This window comes from Actinia tenebrosa, unplaced genomic scaffold (assembly GCF_029948245.1).
Source record: "Actinia tenebrosa isolate PJP-AT-01 unplaced genomic scaffold, QUT_ActTen_1.0 PGA_scaffold7__59_contigs__length_16204524, whole genome shotgun sequence".
NCBI classification, from domain to species: Eukaryota; Metazoa; Cnidaria; class Anthozoa; order Actiniaria; family Actiniidae; genus Actinia; species Actinia tenebrosa.
Window position 1 is genome coordinate 1,617,497 of NW_028292584.1, and position 19,906 is coordinate 1,637,402.

Below are 19,906 nucleotides of genomic sequence, written 5' to 3' on the forward strand. Positions count from 1 at the left end.
AAGAGATTTCACTTAATTCTTAGTTTGACATACTTTGGAACTAATTAGTGAGTGACACTATCATTACATTTGCATATAATCCGCATCTTTCTTCTTGTGTTTAGAATTACGAGATATAGCTAGAACGACTTGTTCGAGCTATAAAAAAAGAATATTTGTACTCGACAAGGTTCATTTTGTTTGTTTGTTTGGGTCTTGGTTTCGTAATTTAGGCGAAGCTCAAAGTAAAACATTTGCATAATTTAGATATTTTAGATTAATAGGACAACTCTCACAGGCTTGCAGAATCATCGTGCAACAAAAGCGTCTGGCTAGTAAAGGCTAGTAGTTCGTTCCACTTGCTGAACAAAAAACAAAACAAAATAACGAAAAAGAAGCGAATGAATGTATAGGGGTATTAAGTATAATATGTAATTCTTTTAGGATTTATTTGATGTTCATCATTCACAACAAAACACAGGCTTTTATTTCTTTATAACTTGTTTAAGCTTTTAATCATCGTTGTCATCAAATGTTGACTGCCACTTTTTCAGAACCTCTGAATGGGCTTCTGCAGCTACTTTTACAGCTTTCAGCACATCTGGAAGGGAATCTGTCGCCTCTTGCATTCTTGTTTTCTTCCTAAGATATTGAGACGAAAATATATATAATTGGTCATTTCAGAGTTATGAAATAAACTGTAATTTTTTGAAATCAAACCAGTCGAAAAACTAATCATATCTCTAAAAAAAAACTTATCAACTTTTGATATGGTCAAAGTTAAAGACCAATTGGACAAATACCCAATTAATGAGAGGCTATGCAAGTTATGTATGTGGATTTTGACATTTCGTTAATCACTCAAAGTATGTAGCCGAGTGTGAGTACGAAGTAGCTACTCTTAAGTTTGTTAAGATAATTCCCTTGTTTTACTCCGCGCATTTTTAAAACAAAAAGCATGAAACTCGTAAAGTTTTTCCCCATAAACTGAAGAAAAAACATGTGCACAAGCAAATAACTTTTTTACCTTTTCTTGACAAAGAAAAAAAAAAAAAAAACGCGAAAGAGTGTCAGTTTTTGATCATTTTGCGATGTTATTAAACAAGAATAGTGACCCTCCGCTTTTTAAGAAACCATATGGCATAGTTGATGCTCACACAAAGTTTTAGGACAAAGTTATTGGCAACTTTTTTACAAGGGATTTGCCTAAAATCACATCTTATACTTTTTTCGAGAAGGCTTTCAAGAAACCTTTTTACTAGCGTCATCATGATACAACCCATCTTCACGTTCAGCAAGATGTTTGTTTCTCAGTGATGAAATCACTTCAGTTGGGCTGTTGCAGTTTGCCAAGGGAAGATACCTGTTTTGCCTGTCGCGTTCTTCCGCTGTTTGGTCACTTTTGGCACTCTCCTCTGCCTCATCTGAACTCTTTTCACTCGAAAACTCTTCCAAGATGCTAGTTGGTTGAGCACTATCGACAGAACTTAAAAATGAACAAGAACCAAAACATGATTTTTCAGTTATCGTAACAACAAATTTAACTCGGTACATAATGAATTTAGAGGTTAGGATAAGGATAAAAAATATATCACAAATTTGAGAAGAAATAAGATCACCCTTACAATCTTCAAAAGTTTCGAATTAATTCTTTTCTGACTCCTTCTTCTGCAAGTTTTTCCTTCTGTTTGGACTCGCTACTTGCTTCGTAGTATTTTCTTGCGTCTTTAGGGAGCATTTCTAAATGTCTCTTTATGAAGATAACTGTGGCCCGGTAATCCTTTTGGTGCGTTTGAAATGTTCTTTCTATTAGTAAATCTTCAGCATCCGAAAACCTTACTCTTTTGAAATTTTGCCGTTGCTTCACAGTGGCTGGTGAGCTGGCCAAAGAATTAGAAGTGGCAGTTGGGGGTAACTCGTGGAACAGGACTTGGTACGTGTACTTCTTCTGTCATGGCCGCTCTCGGGAAAACATCATCAGTGTTGTAGCGGTATTTCTCCGGCTGCATTGTGATAATACTGAAGTGTCAAGTTCGAAAACAAGGGCTTTATATAGCTGTAGCGGTATTATGAGTGCAAAATTAGTGCAAAAACACGATCTCACAAGTTATTGCATGCAGTGTAGAAAAATTTATAGATTCAAAGTGCGTGCAATGCTGCTAATACGCGGAACATACAAAAGAAAAACACGATCTCACAAGTTATTGGATGCAATGCAATGCTGCTATAGAAAAAAACACGGCGCGATCTTACGAGCAAAATTAACACGAAAACCTTTCTGACAATGGAAAGAGCGATTTCCGTTGGTATTTCTGTCATATTTGGTTGTACAAATCAACATTGCATCATCTACAGATCAGTTACTGATGCAGCAATGCCTCGTAGGAATACTCCTCCACCGCCATTCCTTTTTTCCTTGTGCAATTCTTGATAATTGTCATAAATCTCAGACTGTGTTTGTCTAATGCAAACATCGTTCCAATCCCACCACCTTTTCCAGCGTGGATATTACAGTTCTTGACTGTTATTGGAATACTTCGGCTCAGTGGAAGGCCAACTCTTTTGCAATAGCTGTTTCCTCGTTTTATGCCTGTTAGAAACCAGTGCAGGGATATCTACGATTCCATTAACAAAACCCAGCTTTTGTGGTATGCATCAGAAGAGAATGTCGAAAGCTTTGAACGAATGTTTCAATGTGTATCAGTGGAAGTGGGTGTTCCTAGATGTGTATCACACCAGCCACTAACAGCTCTTAGGCGCCGATGTTTATTAACTGTAAAAAATAGATTGCTGCTTGTATTAATGTGGTTAAGAGCGTACCCCAAGTACAGGGAGCTGACTGCTTTTTTTAGTGTTAGCAAGACGACTGTTTTTGAAGAGGTTTACCATATCGTGCCAATATTGTTTTTAGAATATCGACATTTGGTCACCTGGTCTAATTTGGTTCGATGGACAAACTTTGTAAATACATGGCCAAAATTTCCAAATATCGTAGGAATTATAGACGGCACAATTCACCCAATACAAAGACCAAGCGGCGGGTTACAGAGAGAGTTTTACCGAGGAGATAAAAAGCGACATTTCATGTCTTCGCAAGTAATCATTGATGCAAATGGAATGATTGTATTGATAGCGAGTGGGTAAGTCAACAAATCCGTTCATTCGAAGTGATATGGTAGATCATTTCGGTATTCATGCTGCTTCGCTGCTTTATGTGTAGATTTATGCCTTTCATTATCATCTTACATGTCATTATTTTTTGTGTCTAATAGTTTTTTGTATCTAATCAGATTTCCTGGGCATTTAAATGACGCTCAGACCTATAGTCTCATTCCATCGGTTGGGCCAAATGGTGTGCTACGACTCCCTCGCCGTAGTCGCCTGGCAGCAGACGGTGCTTACCCCCAAGAGAACCAATCCTAAAACCAATCCGCAATGCTCGAAACAGAAGAGAAAGAGCAGCAAATAGGGAGTTGAGAAGAATAAGGGTGAAGGTTAAACACTCAATAGGATTCCTCAAGGTTTATGGTTCCATCTCCACGGTTTTTTCGCCACAGAAGACCATTCCTGCCCATCGTCATCCAAACATGTGCATTCCTTACAAATAGAAGGCGCTTACTTTAGAAAAGACTGGGACGATAAAGTAATTAAAAACAAATAAAAAAAGCAACAAATAAAATTATAGTTCCACGGATTATCAAATATAAAAATATCATCTTATGTTAATGATAATTATCGCGCTTAACAAAACCCTGTTCAAGTTTTAAAAAAGTATATTTCTCCAAGACTTATAGAAACGCCGGTGACTATGATGTGTGTGAAAAAACTAAGGAAACAGATCGATTTAATGTATTAAATGAATGATTCTTGGTTGCATAGTACTTATACTGTGCAGAGTGCCTGATTTATTGGTTCCTCTCACGGCGATATTTACCTTTTCTCTTTATTCCATGCAACTTACATACAAAGACAATAATAGATATAAAACAATGGTGGCATATCATTTGCCGAACTGATCCTTATGCCGCTAAGACGGAGAGCTCTAAAAGCCTCTTCGGAGGATGATTGATCCTCTTTGGAGGATAATTGAGCCTCTTCGGAGGATAATTGAGCCTCTTCGGAGGATAATTGAGCCTCTTTTACTAATTTTGGCATGTTCTTTTCGAATATTATTTTTCGTTTATGTTTGATTAAATTTTAAAATGTTACGCAACCTGATAACCCCTCATTAACAAAGGAAGAAGTTGTAAAATACCTTGAACTTCTTATTTTAATAAATTGTGTATATATACGTTAAATGGTCTGCTTCGTTCTACATTCTACAGGTTTCTCAATATAAAGCTGGCACTATTACACTCTGCCCGTCCAAAAAAAAAAAGATGTAGCGACCACAACAAACAGAAAAAAATATTTGGACATTTTCAACGAAACTTGGGAACACTCAAAACAGCTCTTTTGACGTCTCCCTCCAAAACATTCAGCTCCCAGCCCGGCCGAAAACTACCAAACACAACGACAGGAAACTGGTGCCAGGGCGAGCCATAATATGAAAACGACAACTACAGTAGTGTACCTAGTTGTATGCCACTACGCACATGCGTTCCAGAAAAGTGGAGGGAAATCAATAAATATATATACCTACTTGCAAAAACGTTGTCATAGAAAAACACGACATAAGTAATTTAGTGAAAAACTAAATTAAAAGGCAAAAGAAGATCAATGAAGCTGAATTCTGAATACAAAAGAATGAGTTCGCCTTCAGTGATCTTCTCTTTTTTCTTATGACAACCTTCTTGCAAGTAGGTGTATATACATATACAAAAGCAATAAAACAGCAGTGCATACCTCGGAGAAAATCCTGAGTATACCCCTCAACGCGGACGAAAAAACATGTTTGTTAAAGCATTCCAGTAAAAATAAATGAACTAAACCCCAGTTTCGCAATTCTGCAGTACAGCCACATGCGCTTATCGAGCGTCTATTTTTTCACTTGCAAAGCTCAAAAAAACGAAACAAACTCGAAATTGTTGACAATCATGCTTTATAAGCCTTTTTGTGATTGGTCAGTTTTGTAAACTCGTAGTGTAAGGAGAATTTGTGCTTTCATACGAGAGATATTACACTATTTTTCGCTATTTTAAAAGCTTGTTATTAAAAAAAAAAAAACGTTTTAAAACAGTTTTCCATGTTAGATACTCTGATCTAAACACGCGGGATGTTGAGAGAACACTCGAAAAGCTGCAAACCACTCCGCTACGCGGCTACGCTTCTCTCGTGTTCTCTCAACATCCCGCGTGTTTAGATCAGAGTATCTAACATGGAAAACTGTTTTAAATTGTTAAATTATGTACAAACAATAAAAAAATACATATAATTATAATAATAATAATGATAATAATTAAAAAACAATAATAATAATAATAATAATAATAATAATAATATAGTAGCAATATAAAATTGCAGCAATAATAATTCGCAAAATTTAGGGATAAAATCTAATAAATATAAGTAGAAAAATTATCATTATCGTCATTATCGTCATCATTACAGTTATCATTGTAAAAAAAGCCGTCATGGCTTATCACCACCGCAAGTACAGCAGTGGCGAGCTGAAAGCATGTGAAGAAGCCTTTAGCAGCCGTTTTCATCATCGTCATGTAACATTTGTTATCACCGCCATCGCCACCTCCACAAGAGATCATGACCACATTATCACCATCACCATCACCATCACATTCACCATCATCACCACCTTCATTATCATCTCCATTATCACCATCGTCATCATCATCACCACTAACCACTACCACCACCACCACCACCATCATCATCATCATACGGATGTACATAATATTTTCTCACAAATCCCACGGTCAAGTGAATAGCCTGCGTCAACAGGAGCAAAGTTTCGCAAAATTTCAATTAGTTTAAAAAAAGAACTTATTTATTTCCTTTTGGAATAATACATCATATTTTCATATTTTTATGAATTATGCTAAAACAATTATTTAAAAAAATAATGATAAATAATAATGATAAATAATGAATAAATAAATTAAAAACAAGATAAATAAATAATAATAATGAATAATAAATAAATAAATTTCATGATCTAGAATTCCTGTTTCGGTACCCATAAACCACCGGACGTGTGATTGGAACAGTTGTTTCAGGAGTGCCCGAATTTAATATCTTGAAAAAGGAGTAGATTTATTTTTTGTTAATCGGGCAGGGTTCGTGTGACTTCTTTTTCTGAACGGGGACAAGAGTTTTTAGTAACGTCCTTTCCAGATTTTTTATTGTTTTATAGATATCTAAATCATTTATCCGAGAATCCAAAAACTTTCTACTTTTTTGCTTACAAACTTGTGTTAGGGTTTCTAACCAGCGCTTTTTTTAATATATCTAACACCACTTTTCGTATGTGTTTTCAGAAAGAATTTTTGTTGGTCTTTCTTACCCCAACTTGCTATAGGGTTTTTAACCCTAACCTGCGCTAGGGTTATTAACCCAAACTTGCACCAGTGTTTCTAGCTTTCGCTAGGGTTTCTAACGCCAACTTCCGCTGTAATTGTTTAACCCCAACCTGCATTAGAGTTTCTTACAACAACTTGCTATAGGGTTTCTAGACCCAACATGCACTAGGGTTTCTAACCCTAACCTACGCTAGGGTTTCTAACGCAAACTTGATCTAGGGTTTCTAACCCTAACTTGCGCTAGGGTTTCCTCAGGAGTATTAATAAGGCATGGGTCTAAATTGACTCTTGCAAATCAAGAGGGGGTGGTCTATCTCCTTAACTATGTAGAATTTTTGCATGAAACTTTAGCAGAGACTACAATGTCACAATATCAACATAAACATATCAGTTGCCATGGAAACGTACAATGTGACCTTTGAACTCTAATTTCATTATTTGAAATAAAAGCCTCCTGGAGACGGTAAAAGATTTTCGAATGCTGAGGGTTTAATCGTAGATTAATCAGAATCGGTACCTAGTTTGGTTTGTTGCTCTAATTAGATAAATTGTAATAATTAATGAGAAGGCTAATAAACATGAAAGTGAAATTTGATATTCTCTAATTACTACTATGAAATAATATTTTTTCAAAATGTCTAATTGGAGTGATGAACAGCAATGTTTAATATTCTGATACTTTAACTTTTTGCTATTCCTCCTGTGGCCTTTAATCAAATTTTCTTAAATTCAGGGTCAAAATTCACATGTGTTTCACATGTGCTGTTGCCATGGTAACTAACTTAACGAAAACGTACAAACTGCCCAATCTACATATTCAGTCCTGAACTCAATGAGTTTCTACAGAAAAATAAAACCACATTTCCACACCTTGATAACTTTAGGGGCGTGGTTGTCTGGGACCTATGCCTTAATATTTACGAGTCTAACCCGAACTTGCACTAGGGTTTCTAACCCCAACTTCCGCTTGGGTATCTAACCATAATTTGTACTGTGATTTCTTACCCCAACTTCTTGTAGGGCTTCTCATCCCAACTTGCGCTTTCGTTTCTAACCCCAACTAGCGATGAAAACCATGACTGCGGTTTGCTATAAAAGTAGAAGAGAAAGTGTCTAGACAGTATTGACTGACTAACCAGATATCTGCTTGATACGCCATATCCACAGGGAGCCCAATTTAGATAGCTATGGTTCCATATCTTCCATAAGTGGGATTCTCATTGAAGAAAGCTCTTTCAAGATCGCCTGATGCACAGTCCAGAACCTTATCATAACGGACAATTACATCGCAATTTACACGTAATAGTTACCCGAATAACGTGGTACAGTCTGTCTTTGTTTGCCGAGAAAAGCCATCGCGTACAATTGCACTCAAAACTAGGTTATGACCGCCTTATAGTTGCGTTATAGTTTTACAAGTCTAGAATCACCTTAGTCCTTGAGCTTGTATAAACGTTTTCATCATTTTTCGTCCGCCATTAAATATGCCATGACTTACCGCGCCAACAACAACTTTCAAGTTTTGGTCCCAGGCTTCGCGCGGTTTGCTTCCTTAACTTCAAACCTCAAAACGGGGTTCGCTCGGTTTAAAAAAGTGCATCTTCAATAGTAACTGGTGACTAAGAGCGTTGTTGCCAAGCCAACGAGGAACCTGGCTACTCAATATGGTGGACGAAGAATGTTAACGATTGTAAATTTCACGTAATTCTCGAGCGATTCTAGACTTCTCATCGCAAAACCAGCCTCCACATTAACTGAACAAATACTTCAAAAATCGCACATCACATTTAAAGCCGAAAGAAACAAATGCAGGATTCATTTAAGGCAGTGAATGTACATCAAATTCCCGGTGCTACATCTTTCAGCAGGGCATTTACGAAGACACACTTTGGCGTTTCTTAAAGGCATTGTCGTACTTTCTATACAAAAGGACGCCATTTTGACACAGTATTTACCCAAAGAAAATCATTGGATCGACCAAGAACTAAGACGTAAGATTGAAGCACACTAAATTATCGTTGTATTACTCTTATTTTCCGGTGCTACATTTTTTCTTGACGCTTTCCCGTTATTGCGATCGAGAGTGAAAAGTACGAATTCTTCCTTATTCTTTGTAATTCCTTGAGGTTAATTAGCATGAAATGTGACAGGCGATCCGTGATATAGTATGCAAATGAGCAAAATCACCGGAAATGACCCGGAATTGTACGCGATGCATACTGATTGTCTGTCCTTGCAACGTTGAGCTTGTTTCCACTTTCTTCAATTTCGCAGGGCCAGTGGGTAACGTTGCATGCAATGAAGTGCACACTATGTGTCCATCTCTATAACGTGTTTCTCCTTTCTTCAACATCGCTGGGTGCGTAAACACACGGTAAGGTAAGATGCAAGTAACACTGTTTCGCGTGTTGACCATTTGCAGATGTTCTATTAAAATAATTTACATATGTCGAATAATCAAATACCTTGATACAAAGGAAGCTCTAACTGACATTTTCAGATGAAATAAATGTTTCTCTAAAAAACATAATTTTATTTTAATTTTATTACGTTTTCAATACTTTATTGAATATGTGATGTATATCAACGTTCACACAGTATTATGGGAATTTGAGTACAGTAGGGAAAAAAACAAAAACAAAAACAAAACAAAAAACAAAAAAACAAAAAACATGAAAATCAGGAGAAGTTCCAGCCACTTTACTTGTTTATCTATTACTTTCATAAAAAAAAAACAGCGAGCCACAATCATACTCAGTTTTCCACCATGCTTAACACATTGCAAAATACCTCGATGAAGGGGAATCCCAAAGGTTTTCGTATCAATTAAATTGCCACCTAAAAAGAGTTCATTTTGTAAAAAATAAAAAAATAATCAGTTACGCTGATTCGAATGGCGCATGCGCGTGTGCTACTGGAAAATAACAACCTTATTTTTGTTTTAAAGGAAAAGTGCGCATTTGAAGAAAAAAATGTTCAACTTGCGGAGTTGGCTACCAAAAATAATGTAGCACATTGTTGGTTGCTTAATTGTTTTTTTTAAATTGATTTCGAAAATACTATTTAAAGAATTAGTACTTGACTTTTCTCATTTCTTCAAGGTACCGTTTTGGAAGAGAAATATCTACGGCGCGCCAAAGACACTGATAAGAGAGCAAAAAACTAAAACTTACCTGAAGTTTGCTGTTCAATAAACCTCAGGCTTGTTATAATCTCGTACTACTGCATTTGGTAAAAGCACCAGGATATTATCAGAAGACGTGGGTACATGCTGTTTGCTGTTCAATAAACCTCAGGCTTGTTATAATCTCGTACTACTGCATTTGGTAAGAGCACCAGGATATTATCAGAAGACGTGGGTACATGCTGTTTGCTGTTCAATAAACCTCAGGCTTGTTATAATCTCGTACTACTGCATTTGGTAAAAGCACCAGGATATTATCAGAAGACGTGGGTACATGCTGTTTGCTGTTCAATAAACCTCAGGCTTGTTATAATCTCGTACTACTGCATTTGGTAAAAGCACCAGGATATTATCAGAAGACGTGGGTACATGCTGTTTGCTGTTCAATAAACCTCAGGCTTGTTATAATCTCGTACTACTGCATTTGGTAAGAGCACCAGGATATTATCAGAAGACGTGGGTACATGCTGTTTGCTGTTCAATAAACCTCAGGCTTGTTATAATCTCGTACTACTGCATTTGGTAAAAGCACCAGGATATTATCAGAAGACGTGGGTACATGCATAATGTAGAAATACAGAAAAATGGCAGTACAACTGAATATTTTATTAGGATTTGTATAGAAAATTAAGAAACGTAATTCTTAACTTAAGATACAACAATTGGTCTGGAAAACACATTAACTAATTGTAAGGTCTTTTCGCTATTTTCTGTCTTTTCTACTCGAATCCCCTTTTGTTCCATGAGAATCGTGACTGCTATCTTCACTGGTCATACGGGTGCGAATATATAAGAAACCCATTATTGTATCTGATCACTTCTCTTCCAACCTGCTATGGCCGTGTGGTATCTCATGAGTAGATATAGAATAGGGGTTCTGCACCCGGTGCCACCGGTGCAAAGCGGTGCTCTCCCCCAGACCCTACTCCGTACCCGTAATAACGGTGACGTCATAGCTATTCTAAGTGAGGTGCCGTGAGGTTCTGTAGGGGGAGCGGTGGTCAGCCATATCTATTTTTTATACCAACGCAATCGGGACGATCTATTTTTGAGATTTTACGTCAAAGTTTAATCCTAATAAAAGTTTCTAATTATTCATAAAATATAGTTTTTCTGTCACAAAGCCTAATGTTAAAGGATCATGTCTATTCTTAGTTTGCTGGATTGTATTTTAGTTCTCGCGGCACCTGCTTGAATATTGTCCTTTTTATTGTTGAACAAAACAACAACATCTTTTCCAAACAATCGATAACAAGTTACCTATTTGTATACTAATGGATAAATAAATTTCCCAAAAGTGCAAACTCGAATCGAACCCTAGTCTTTTGCTCGACAGGCAAGTATATTAACCACTATACTATCATGGATCTGGATGTTTTATTTTCTATTAAAAATATGTTTGTCTCACGAGTCGGAATCCAACCGACGACCTACAGATAATTGTTTTACACTACAGTCTACCCACTGAGCTTCCGTGAGATCTATACTTTACTCTTCTAGAAAGATTTTACCCCATCATCTAACGGAGAGTTTATCGAGATGATGAATTTTAAAAACTTATGTCAATATTTCTTGATATATATATATATTTCTAGAATAATATAGAAAACTTTGAAGCACATTTCCCTAAAACCACAGAAATGTGCTGCAGTGATTTTATTCAAATACATCCATGTAGCCAATAGCCGATAGCCTGATAGCTGATAGCCTAGCTCTATATATAGTTTAGATCCTAGTGTAGATAGTAGATCTAGTGCAGATTCTAGTGTAGATTCTAGTATAGATTCTAGTGTAAATTTTAGTGTAGATAGTAGATCTAGTATAGATTCTAGTGTAGATAGTAATGATGAAAAGGTAAATTATACACCGTGAAAAGATGAAAAAACTTACTGACGTTTCGGACGCTAGTCCTTCGTCGGAGTAAAAGAGAAAGAAGTGGTAGAAAGGAGTGTATATATGATAGAATAAGACAAAAGAAACCAATGAGAGCAAGGTAGGCAAGGAAACAAAAACAAACAATCAAAAGACAAAAGAAAAGGTTAGTTGAAAATAAAGCGTTCATTAATCCCGTTGGGACTAAGAGTGCCCAATAGGTGAATAAGCCGCATTTCTTTGGTCTTGCGACAATCATTGTTGCCGTTAAGCAAAGAAAGACCGAAAACAATGAAGTCAGAAAGAGAATGGTTAGCTAGATTAAAATGGCGGGAAACTGGTTTGGTGGGATCGTTATTGCGAATATCATAAAGATGATTGCAAATGCGATCACCAAGACGGCGGCCAGTCTCGCCCACATACAAAAGATTACAGCGGGTACATTTAATACAATATACAACATTAGAAGTGGTACAAACAAAATGGTCAGTGATTTTAACAGTTGATTTAGGACCGACAACAGAAGTGTGAGAGACTATGTGAGGACAAGTATAACAACGTTTACGAGAACAGCGAAAAGTACCAGGTTCTTTGTTAGAGGGAAGAACTCCCTTGACCAAGAAAGAACGGAGATTACGATCACGTTTATAGGAAAAGAGAGGGCGGTTGTTGAAAATAGCAGAAGTGCGAGTATCAGAGTCAAGCAGAGAAAAGTTGCGGTTAACAATGGGTTTAATGGAAATGTTAATAGGATGATACGTAAGAGTGAAAGGAATGCGGTCATTAGAGGGACGAGTGTGAGGAGTGAGAGCGGTGGTACGATCAATAGTAGAAACTATACGAATGGCGCGATCAATAACATGAGCAGGATAATTACGCTTAAGGAAGAAGGAACGCATCTCAGAACATTTAACAGAAAAATCAAGATCATCACTACACAAACGACGAAGACGAAGAATGTCGCCGTGATATTTCTAATCTCAATCTTAACCGTAAACTCAGTTATTCTAATCTTTCTAAGGACGAGTGGTTGGCTTTACGTCAATTACGCAATCGTTCTGACATTGTTATTAAGCCCGCTGACAAAGGCGGTGCAGTTGTTGTCTGGCGTTCTGACCTGTATAAACAGGAAGCTATACGTCAACTCTCTGATACTAATTTTTATTGTGAAGTGGATAAGGATCTTACCCCTGACAATCAAAAATTAGTTAAAGACACTGTTAACTCTTTCATTTCTGATGGCTCTTTACCCTCCACTGCTAAAAACCTTTTTGTTATTACTCCTCGTACTTCTCACGTCTATTTTCTTCCTAAGATTCACAAAGCTAACAACCCTGGCCGTCCTATTGTTTCTGCTTGTAGTTGTCCTACCGAACTCATCTCTAGCTATCTAGATTCTCTCATGCTGCCTATTGTTCAGTCTTTACCTACTTATATTAAGGATACTAATCACGCTCTTAGTATTTTTAACGATTTTCGCTTTCCTGATAACTCTTCTAAGCTTTTGTTTACTATGGATGTCAAATCTTTGTATACTGTTATTCCTAATGATGAGGGCCTTCGTGCTCTTCAGCATTTTTTCGATCTTCGTCCTGTCCTCGAGCCCAGCACTCCCACTTTGTTACGCTTAGCTGAACTTGTTCTTACTCTTAATTGTTTTTCTTTCGGTGATCGGTATTATCGGCAGATAAACGGTGTTGCTATGGGTACTAAGATGGGCCCTAGTTATGCCAATTTGTTTGTTGGTTATATCGAAAACCTTGTTTTTCAACAATATACTGGACCTAAACCTGAGTTTTTTGGACGGTATATTGATGATTGTATTGGTGCTACTTCTTGTTCGCGTAATGACTTAGATTCTTTCATCTCTTTTGTTAACTCTTTTCACCCTGCCTTAGACTTTACGTGGGAGGTTAGTGAAACATCAGTCACTTTCCTTGACATCTTGCTTAGTGTTAATGACGACCGTCTTAGCACTAGTGTCCATTACAAACCTACTGACTCTCATTCTTATTTACTCTACTCGTCTTCTCATCCTAAGCACACTCTTAACGCTATTCCGTTCTCGCAATTTCTTCGTCTTCGTCGTTTGTGTAGTGATGATCTTGATTTTTCTGTTAAATGTTCTGAGATGCGTTCCTTCTTCCTTAAGCGTAATTATCCTGCTCATGTTATTGATCGCGCCATTCGTATAGTTTCTACTATTGATCGTACCACCGCTCTCACTCCTCACACTCGTCCCTCTAATGACCGCATTCCTTTCACTCTTACGTATCATCCTATTAACATTTCCATTAAACCCATTGTTAACCGCAACTTTTCTCTGCTTGACTCTGATACTCGCACTTCTGCTATTTTCAACAACCGCCCTCTCTTTTCCTATAAACGTGATCGTAATCTCCGTTCTTTCTTGGTCAAGGGAGTTCTTCCCTCTAACAAAGAACCTGGTACTTTTCGCTGTTCTCGTAAACGTTGTTATACTTGTCCTCACATAGTCTCTCACACTTCTGTTGTCGGTCCTAAATCAACTGTTAAAATCACTGACCATTTTGTTTGTACCACTTCTAATGTTGTATATTGTATTAAATGTACCCGCTGTAATCTTTTGTATGTGGGCGAGACTGGCCGCCGTCTTGGTGATCGCATTTGCAATCATCTTTATGATATTCGCAATAACGATCCCACCAAACCAGTTTCCCGCCATTTTAATCTAGCTAACCATTCTCTTTCTGACTTCATTGTTTTCGGTCTTTCTTTGCTTAACGGCAACAATGATTGTCGCAAGACCAAAGAAATGCGGCTTATTCACCTATTGGGCACTCTTAGTCCCAACGGGATTAATGAACGCTTTATTTTCAACTAACCTTTTCTTTTGTCTTTTGATTGTTTGTTTTTGTTTCCTTGCCTACCTTGCTCTCATTGGTTTCTTTTGTCTTATTCTATCATATATACACTCCTTTCTACCACTTCTTTCTCTTTTACTCCGACGAAGGACTAGCGTCCGAAACGTCAGTAAGTTTTTTCATCTTTTCACGGTGTATAATTTACCTTTTCATCATTACTGTTTCATTAGAAACACCGACGCAGCTCACACTAGTTTTTAGCTAGTTATATCTTTCTAGTGTAGATAGTAGATTCTAGTGTACATCCTAGTGTAGATTCTAGTGTAGATCCTAGTGTAGATTCTAGTGTAGATTCTAGCGTAGATTGACATCCACCCCACATCGACCTCTCATCCACCCCACATCGACCTCTCATCCACCCCACATCCACCCCACATCCACCCCACATCCACCCTACATCCACCCTACATCCACCCTACATCCACCCCATATCGAAAGAAAAAAAAAAAAAAAAAAAAAAAAAAAAAAAAGAACCTTAAGTGACTGAAATACTATATGCTCCTCCATTTATGATTGAACTTCCAAAGTGTCAACATGCCCTACAAGTACAAGAGAGACTGTCCTGTCTGTAACAAGCCTGATCTACAGTTTATGAGTAATCATTTACGTCAAGTACATAACCTATATGGGGATGAAAGGAAAAAGTGGTTAGGGAATGCAAGGTTCTCAGCACCACAAAACCACATCTCGAGCTTACTACCGGCACGGCCAGCACGTAGTCTAAGAGAAATCAGATGCGTTCGAAAAAGAACAAGCTCTGTACTCAAATCAACAAAAACCCCAAAAGTATCGCTGTCTTTGACTACTGCACCCTGTCCAGAATTCAACTTCCGCCCATAAATTTTCTCTGTTGGTCGTTGGTCCCACTCAGTGTGGTAAAACCTATTTCGTCCAACAGATTTTAGAAAAAAATCGTATCGTATATGAAGAGCAGAAAAATATTCGTATTCTTTGGTGCTATAATCAATGACAAGATCGTAACGATGTCTTGAAAAAATCCCTTGGAAAAAGAATTCAACTTGAAAGAGGTTTACCCGAGCTGTCCGAGGATCTGAGTGAGATTAATCCCAAGTACAACAACATAATCATACTGGATGATCTGATGGCCGAAGCGACAGACAGTTCTGTAGTAGCTCGATTATTTACCCAGGGTCGTCATAGAAATGCTAGCGTTATCCTTCTGCTTCAGAACATGTTTCCTAGGGGGAAAATTTAATACAGATATTAGTCGAAATGCCCAATATCTTGCTCTCTTCCGAAGTCCTAGTGACAGGAAACAAATTGGAATCGTTGGAGAGCGAATGTTTGATAAGAATAGAGACCAATTTATGTCCGCCTACCACAGGGAGACCGAAAAGCCATTTGGATACTTATTGGTAGATAACAAACCCGATACACCAACTGATAAGCAAGTTCTTGGAGACATGTTTGGCAGCTGTCACGTTTATAACTTCACCACCAATACTAAGGTGAGCAGTAGTGTCGAGTCAGCACCAGTGTTTGGCACCGAAACAAAGCCAGAAAGAAAACAACCTAAACTCGCACATCGTTCTATAATCTGGTCTAATGCAGCTATCCCCGTGTGGCAAAACTACATCTCGGGAGCACCAGCATTCCGAACTATTCCAGAAGGATACGATATTATAGAAATGTATAGAACATCGCGTAGCAGCGCAGATCCTAACCATCCTGGTGTCTAAATTGATGGAGAAAACTATTGGCCTGTCGAGATAAGGCACCGCCATCTACAGGTAGCATGACGTGGGTCAGTAAAGCTACACGAAAACAAACCCACAGTCCGAGCCATTGCCGAGGAGAATATGGCTAATGAAGCCCTAACCACAGTTGTGGACCAGTAAAAGAAATGCAATATCGATAGCCTAGAGTAATCCATCCGCTTCATATTAATTCGAATCGCTTTTTTTTTTATTTGTCGCGAGTTTTGTACAAGATTCTAGCTACATAGTGTAAATAGCTTGATCATGAAAGTTAATATTTTTGTGTATAAACATGGAGCTAAAATATTTGAATAAAAGCACTGCAGCACATTTCTGTGGTTTTAGGGAAATGTGCTTCAAAGTTTTCTATATTATTCTAGAAAAAAATATATATATCAAGAAATATTGACATAAGTTTTTAAAATTCATCATCTCGATAAACTCTCCGTTAGATGATGGGGTAAAATCTTTCTAGAAGAGTAAAGTATAGATCTCACGGAAGCTCAGTGGGTAGACTGTAGTGTAAAACAATTATCTGTAGGTCGTCGGTTGGATTCCGACTCGTGAGACAAACATATTTTTAATAGAAAATAAAACATCCAGATCCATGATAGTATAGTGGTTAATATACTTGCCTGTCGAGCAAAAGACTAGGGTTCGATTCGAGTTTGCACTTTTGGGAAATTTATTTATCCATTAGTATACAAATAGGTAACTAGTTATCGATTGTTTGGAAAAGATGTTGTTGTTTTGTTCAACAATAAAAAGGACAATATTCAAGCAGGTGCCGCGAGAACTAAAATACAATCCAGCAAACTAAGAATAGACATGATCCTTTAACATTAGGCTTTGTGACAGAAAAACTATATTTTATGAATAATTAGAAACTTTTATTAGGATTAAACTTTGATGTAAAATATAGGATGTGGTGCAATCCAGCAACTAAAAAATAGATATAGCCGACCACCCCTCCCCCTATACGGAGCCTCACTGTAGAATACGTCACTGTTATTACGGGTCCGGAGTAGGATCTAGGGGAGAGCACCAGTCCGCTTATGAGTATTTTAGTGGTCTCGCTAAAAGTATACTACCCCTTGACCTGCGGTTGTTTCCCTTTATTTTGTTATTTTCTAGGTAACCAGCTGGCAGACAACAAATGGAAACAGCGGCTATCGTATATGTAGACTATTCGCTGTTACTCAGATCGAGTCTAACTTTGCCTAAATTTCATTTAACCACATCAAAGCACGAATAAACTGAGCCGTAATGCATTTATCGAGATACGAAGAACTATATCACTCAGGTGGTATATCTCACGTGTAGTGCGAATAATAAAAAAAAAAAGCAAAGTAAACAAAACAAATAAACAATGCGAGAAGCAAATAAAGAATGATAAGATATGAACTTCTGTTTTCCATTTCTTGTGGTGATGTTTCCAGTAGTCACCTGTTACGTCATTAAAAAGCGTTACCGCGTCCTGCAACGCCCACTTGCGCAAATAGGAGTTCGCAACAGGAGGGAATTTTGCATGCGCATGCACGCATCCGCTGATGCATAACAAGGTGATTGCAGGCTACAGAGGTGGCCACTGACCCGTGACGTATGGTTTGAGCCTTGTTTGAACCATGGCGCGGTCATTTAAATTGATATTTTTGGTGGTTACATTGTTTGTAAACGAATTTTATTGCTCTCACAAAACGTGTTCAGTATGTAAGCGCTACGAGAATGAAGCAAAGTCAGCCACAAGTTTTAAAAGTGATTTCAAGCAGTGTTTTGGAATTGAAACAACTAGCGAGCAACTGTGGATATGTTCTACGTGTAGAAGGGCAGTCGCCGAATTTCGAAAAAGCGGAAACGCTTTCCTCCACGTAAGTATATAATTATAATAGAGTACAAACATTATACGGTGTGCAACATAAATACCACTAAATACTGCTAAATTATGCTAAACCTATTGTTTTCTATTGTTTAATTAACACTATTTACTACTAAATAGTGCAAAGTGTTGCACACTTTTAGTGTTTGTACTCTAATAATCATATTATATGTATATTTAATTTTTATTTTTTCATAAATTTACCAAAAGTAGAATCTGGATGTTTTATACAAAGTATGATCACTGAGTACGCACTTTGTTTCAGTTCGCTCAACAAAGGGAAAGGGGAAGACCGAGAAAAAAAAAACGAATTTCAACGCGCCTATGCGACGGGTGCGGGTGTGGCTCCTTCGACAATTTCAACCAGCACCCAAACCGAAGCTGTAGCAAACACTTTGGATGTGAATGGGTGGCAAGTTAAAGATACGTGTTTTGGCCAGATCCTCCGTGGCCCTGGCGGCGAAACCATTCTCCCCCCTGGACTTTTTGAGGAAGTTTCACAACACATGAAAGGACTATCACAACGTAAGTCATACTTATTTCAGATCTTTTTTAATTCAAAATGCTTACCATTGACATATTCTATTTCAGGCTGCGACCTCCAGACAGAGCTACAGCTATTGCGAACAAGACTATTTAATGAATTCACTGTGTCAAATAAACCCCCTATTTACGACCCTGAAATATTTGAACAGTTAAGTATTTCATCTGGTGCGAAAACATTTTTCAATACCATTTTCTCCGCGATGACTGAAGCTAGACACTCTGGAAATCGACAAAAAACCAACAGGAAAAGAACAGTGGCTATCATCTATAAACTATGTTATGGTTTAAGTCAAGTGTGCAATTGGCTTCGAACAGACCATCGTTTATTTCTTCAACAATCAAATCTTAATCAAGAAGGGATTGACGCTCAACGAGAAATGGGAAGTTCATGTTCTCGAAAAAAATTAAACACTTATATGCAACAGTTATCAAAACGCAACTCTTGCAGCATCGATCAACTAATTTCAGACGCAATCACTAACCAATGGCAACTTGTTTTAATAATAGACGATTTCACATCAATACACTCTAAACGACGACCAACAACAGATGAAATTTCTCATGCAAAAAGGATGTGTACCATCATAATAAAAGTTTTCCGAAATATAAAAGCCATTCCAACATCAACGCCAACGAAATTACACGACATAAAAGGTATAAATACGAATGTTTGTGTATCTACTGTATCTGGTCCTCCTTCAATGTACAAGCTTGGCTTCACGTACTCCACAATCATGCCTGCATGGATTCACGATTCTTTATTCAACCCAGAACTTGAAAGACACAGACTTGCTGTCCATGAATACTGCGAAAACGACAACATTAGAACAATGCGACAAATGGAGGACGTTCACTTAATAGACTTTGTAGTACTTAATCTTAAAAGCAAAAACGATTTTGACGCTGCATTTGACACTATCCTAAACACAAGACTTCGAGAATACTTAAAGAAATACATAATTATTCAACCTGGAGACTGGCCTGCACAATTATACAGCCGACAAATCATCTATGAGACTTTACAGAAATATACCAAGGCGACTACGCCAAGACCAAATAGAGTTTTCCGATTTACCGGCTTAAACCCGGATTTGGCACTATTAGTGCCAGACGGGATAGTACCAACGTTCATATGTCAATATTTCTTGTAATATTATTTTTTTAAACTAAATCAACAAAATTATAGAATTTCGAAAATATAAGAGTTTGTAGAAATTGTAATAACGATATAACAATCTGAGATTGCAAAATTAATTGTAGCTAGCGTTAAGCGCCACACATGAGTGCGTCCTTCTTGACTTATACTTCGTAGATTATCATAATAATTTTCAATGTTGCTTATTGCTTCATTG

At 37.5% G+C, this 19,906-nt stretch overlaps 3 protein-coding genes across 3 annotated transcripts; 2 read left to right on the forward strand and 1 right to left on the reverse strand.

Moving 5' to 3' along the window:
* Nucleotides 1–411: 411 nt before the first annotated feature.
* On the reverse strand, nucleotides 412–1,794 carry LOC116297268 (uncharacterized). The gene is made up of 2 exons (XM_031705462.2): nucleotides 1,343–1,794; nucleotides 412–621 (listed from the first exon to the last, which is right to left on the reverse strand). The coding sequence occupies exons 1-2, from the start codon at nucleotides 1,531–1,533 to the stop codon at nucleotides 492–494; spliced, it is 321 nt and encodes a 106-aa protein (XP_031561322.1). The 5' UTR covers nucleotides 1,534–1,794; the 3' UTR covers nucleotides 412–491.
* Nucleotides 1,795–5,552: 3,758 nt separating this feature from the next.
* LOC148905309 (uncharacterized) lies at nucleotides 5,553–14,623 on the forward strand. The gene is made up of 2 exons (XM_089040265.1): nucleotides 5,553–5,636; nucleotides 12,428–14,623. Exons 1-2 carry the CDS (start codon nucleotides 5,553–5,555, stop codon nucleotides 14,372–14,374), a joined length of 2,031 nt encoding a protein of 676 aa, XP_088896391.1. The 3' UTR covers nucleotides 14,375–14,623.
* Nucleotides 14,624–17,857: 3,234 nt separating this feature from the next.
* LOC148905310 (uncharacterized) lies at nucleotides 17,858–19,705 on the forward strand. The gene is made up of 3 exons (XM_089040266.1): nucleotides 17,858–18,000; nucleotides 18,274–18,533; nucleotides 18,600–19,705. Exons 1-3 carry the CDS (start codon nucleotides 17,858–17,860, stop codon nucleotides 19,703–19,705), a joined length of 1,509 nt encoding a protein of 502 aa, XP_088896392.1.
* The last annotated feature ends 201 nt before the right edge of the window (nucleotides 19,706–19,906 follow it).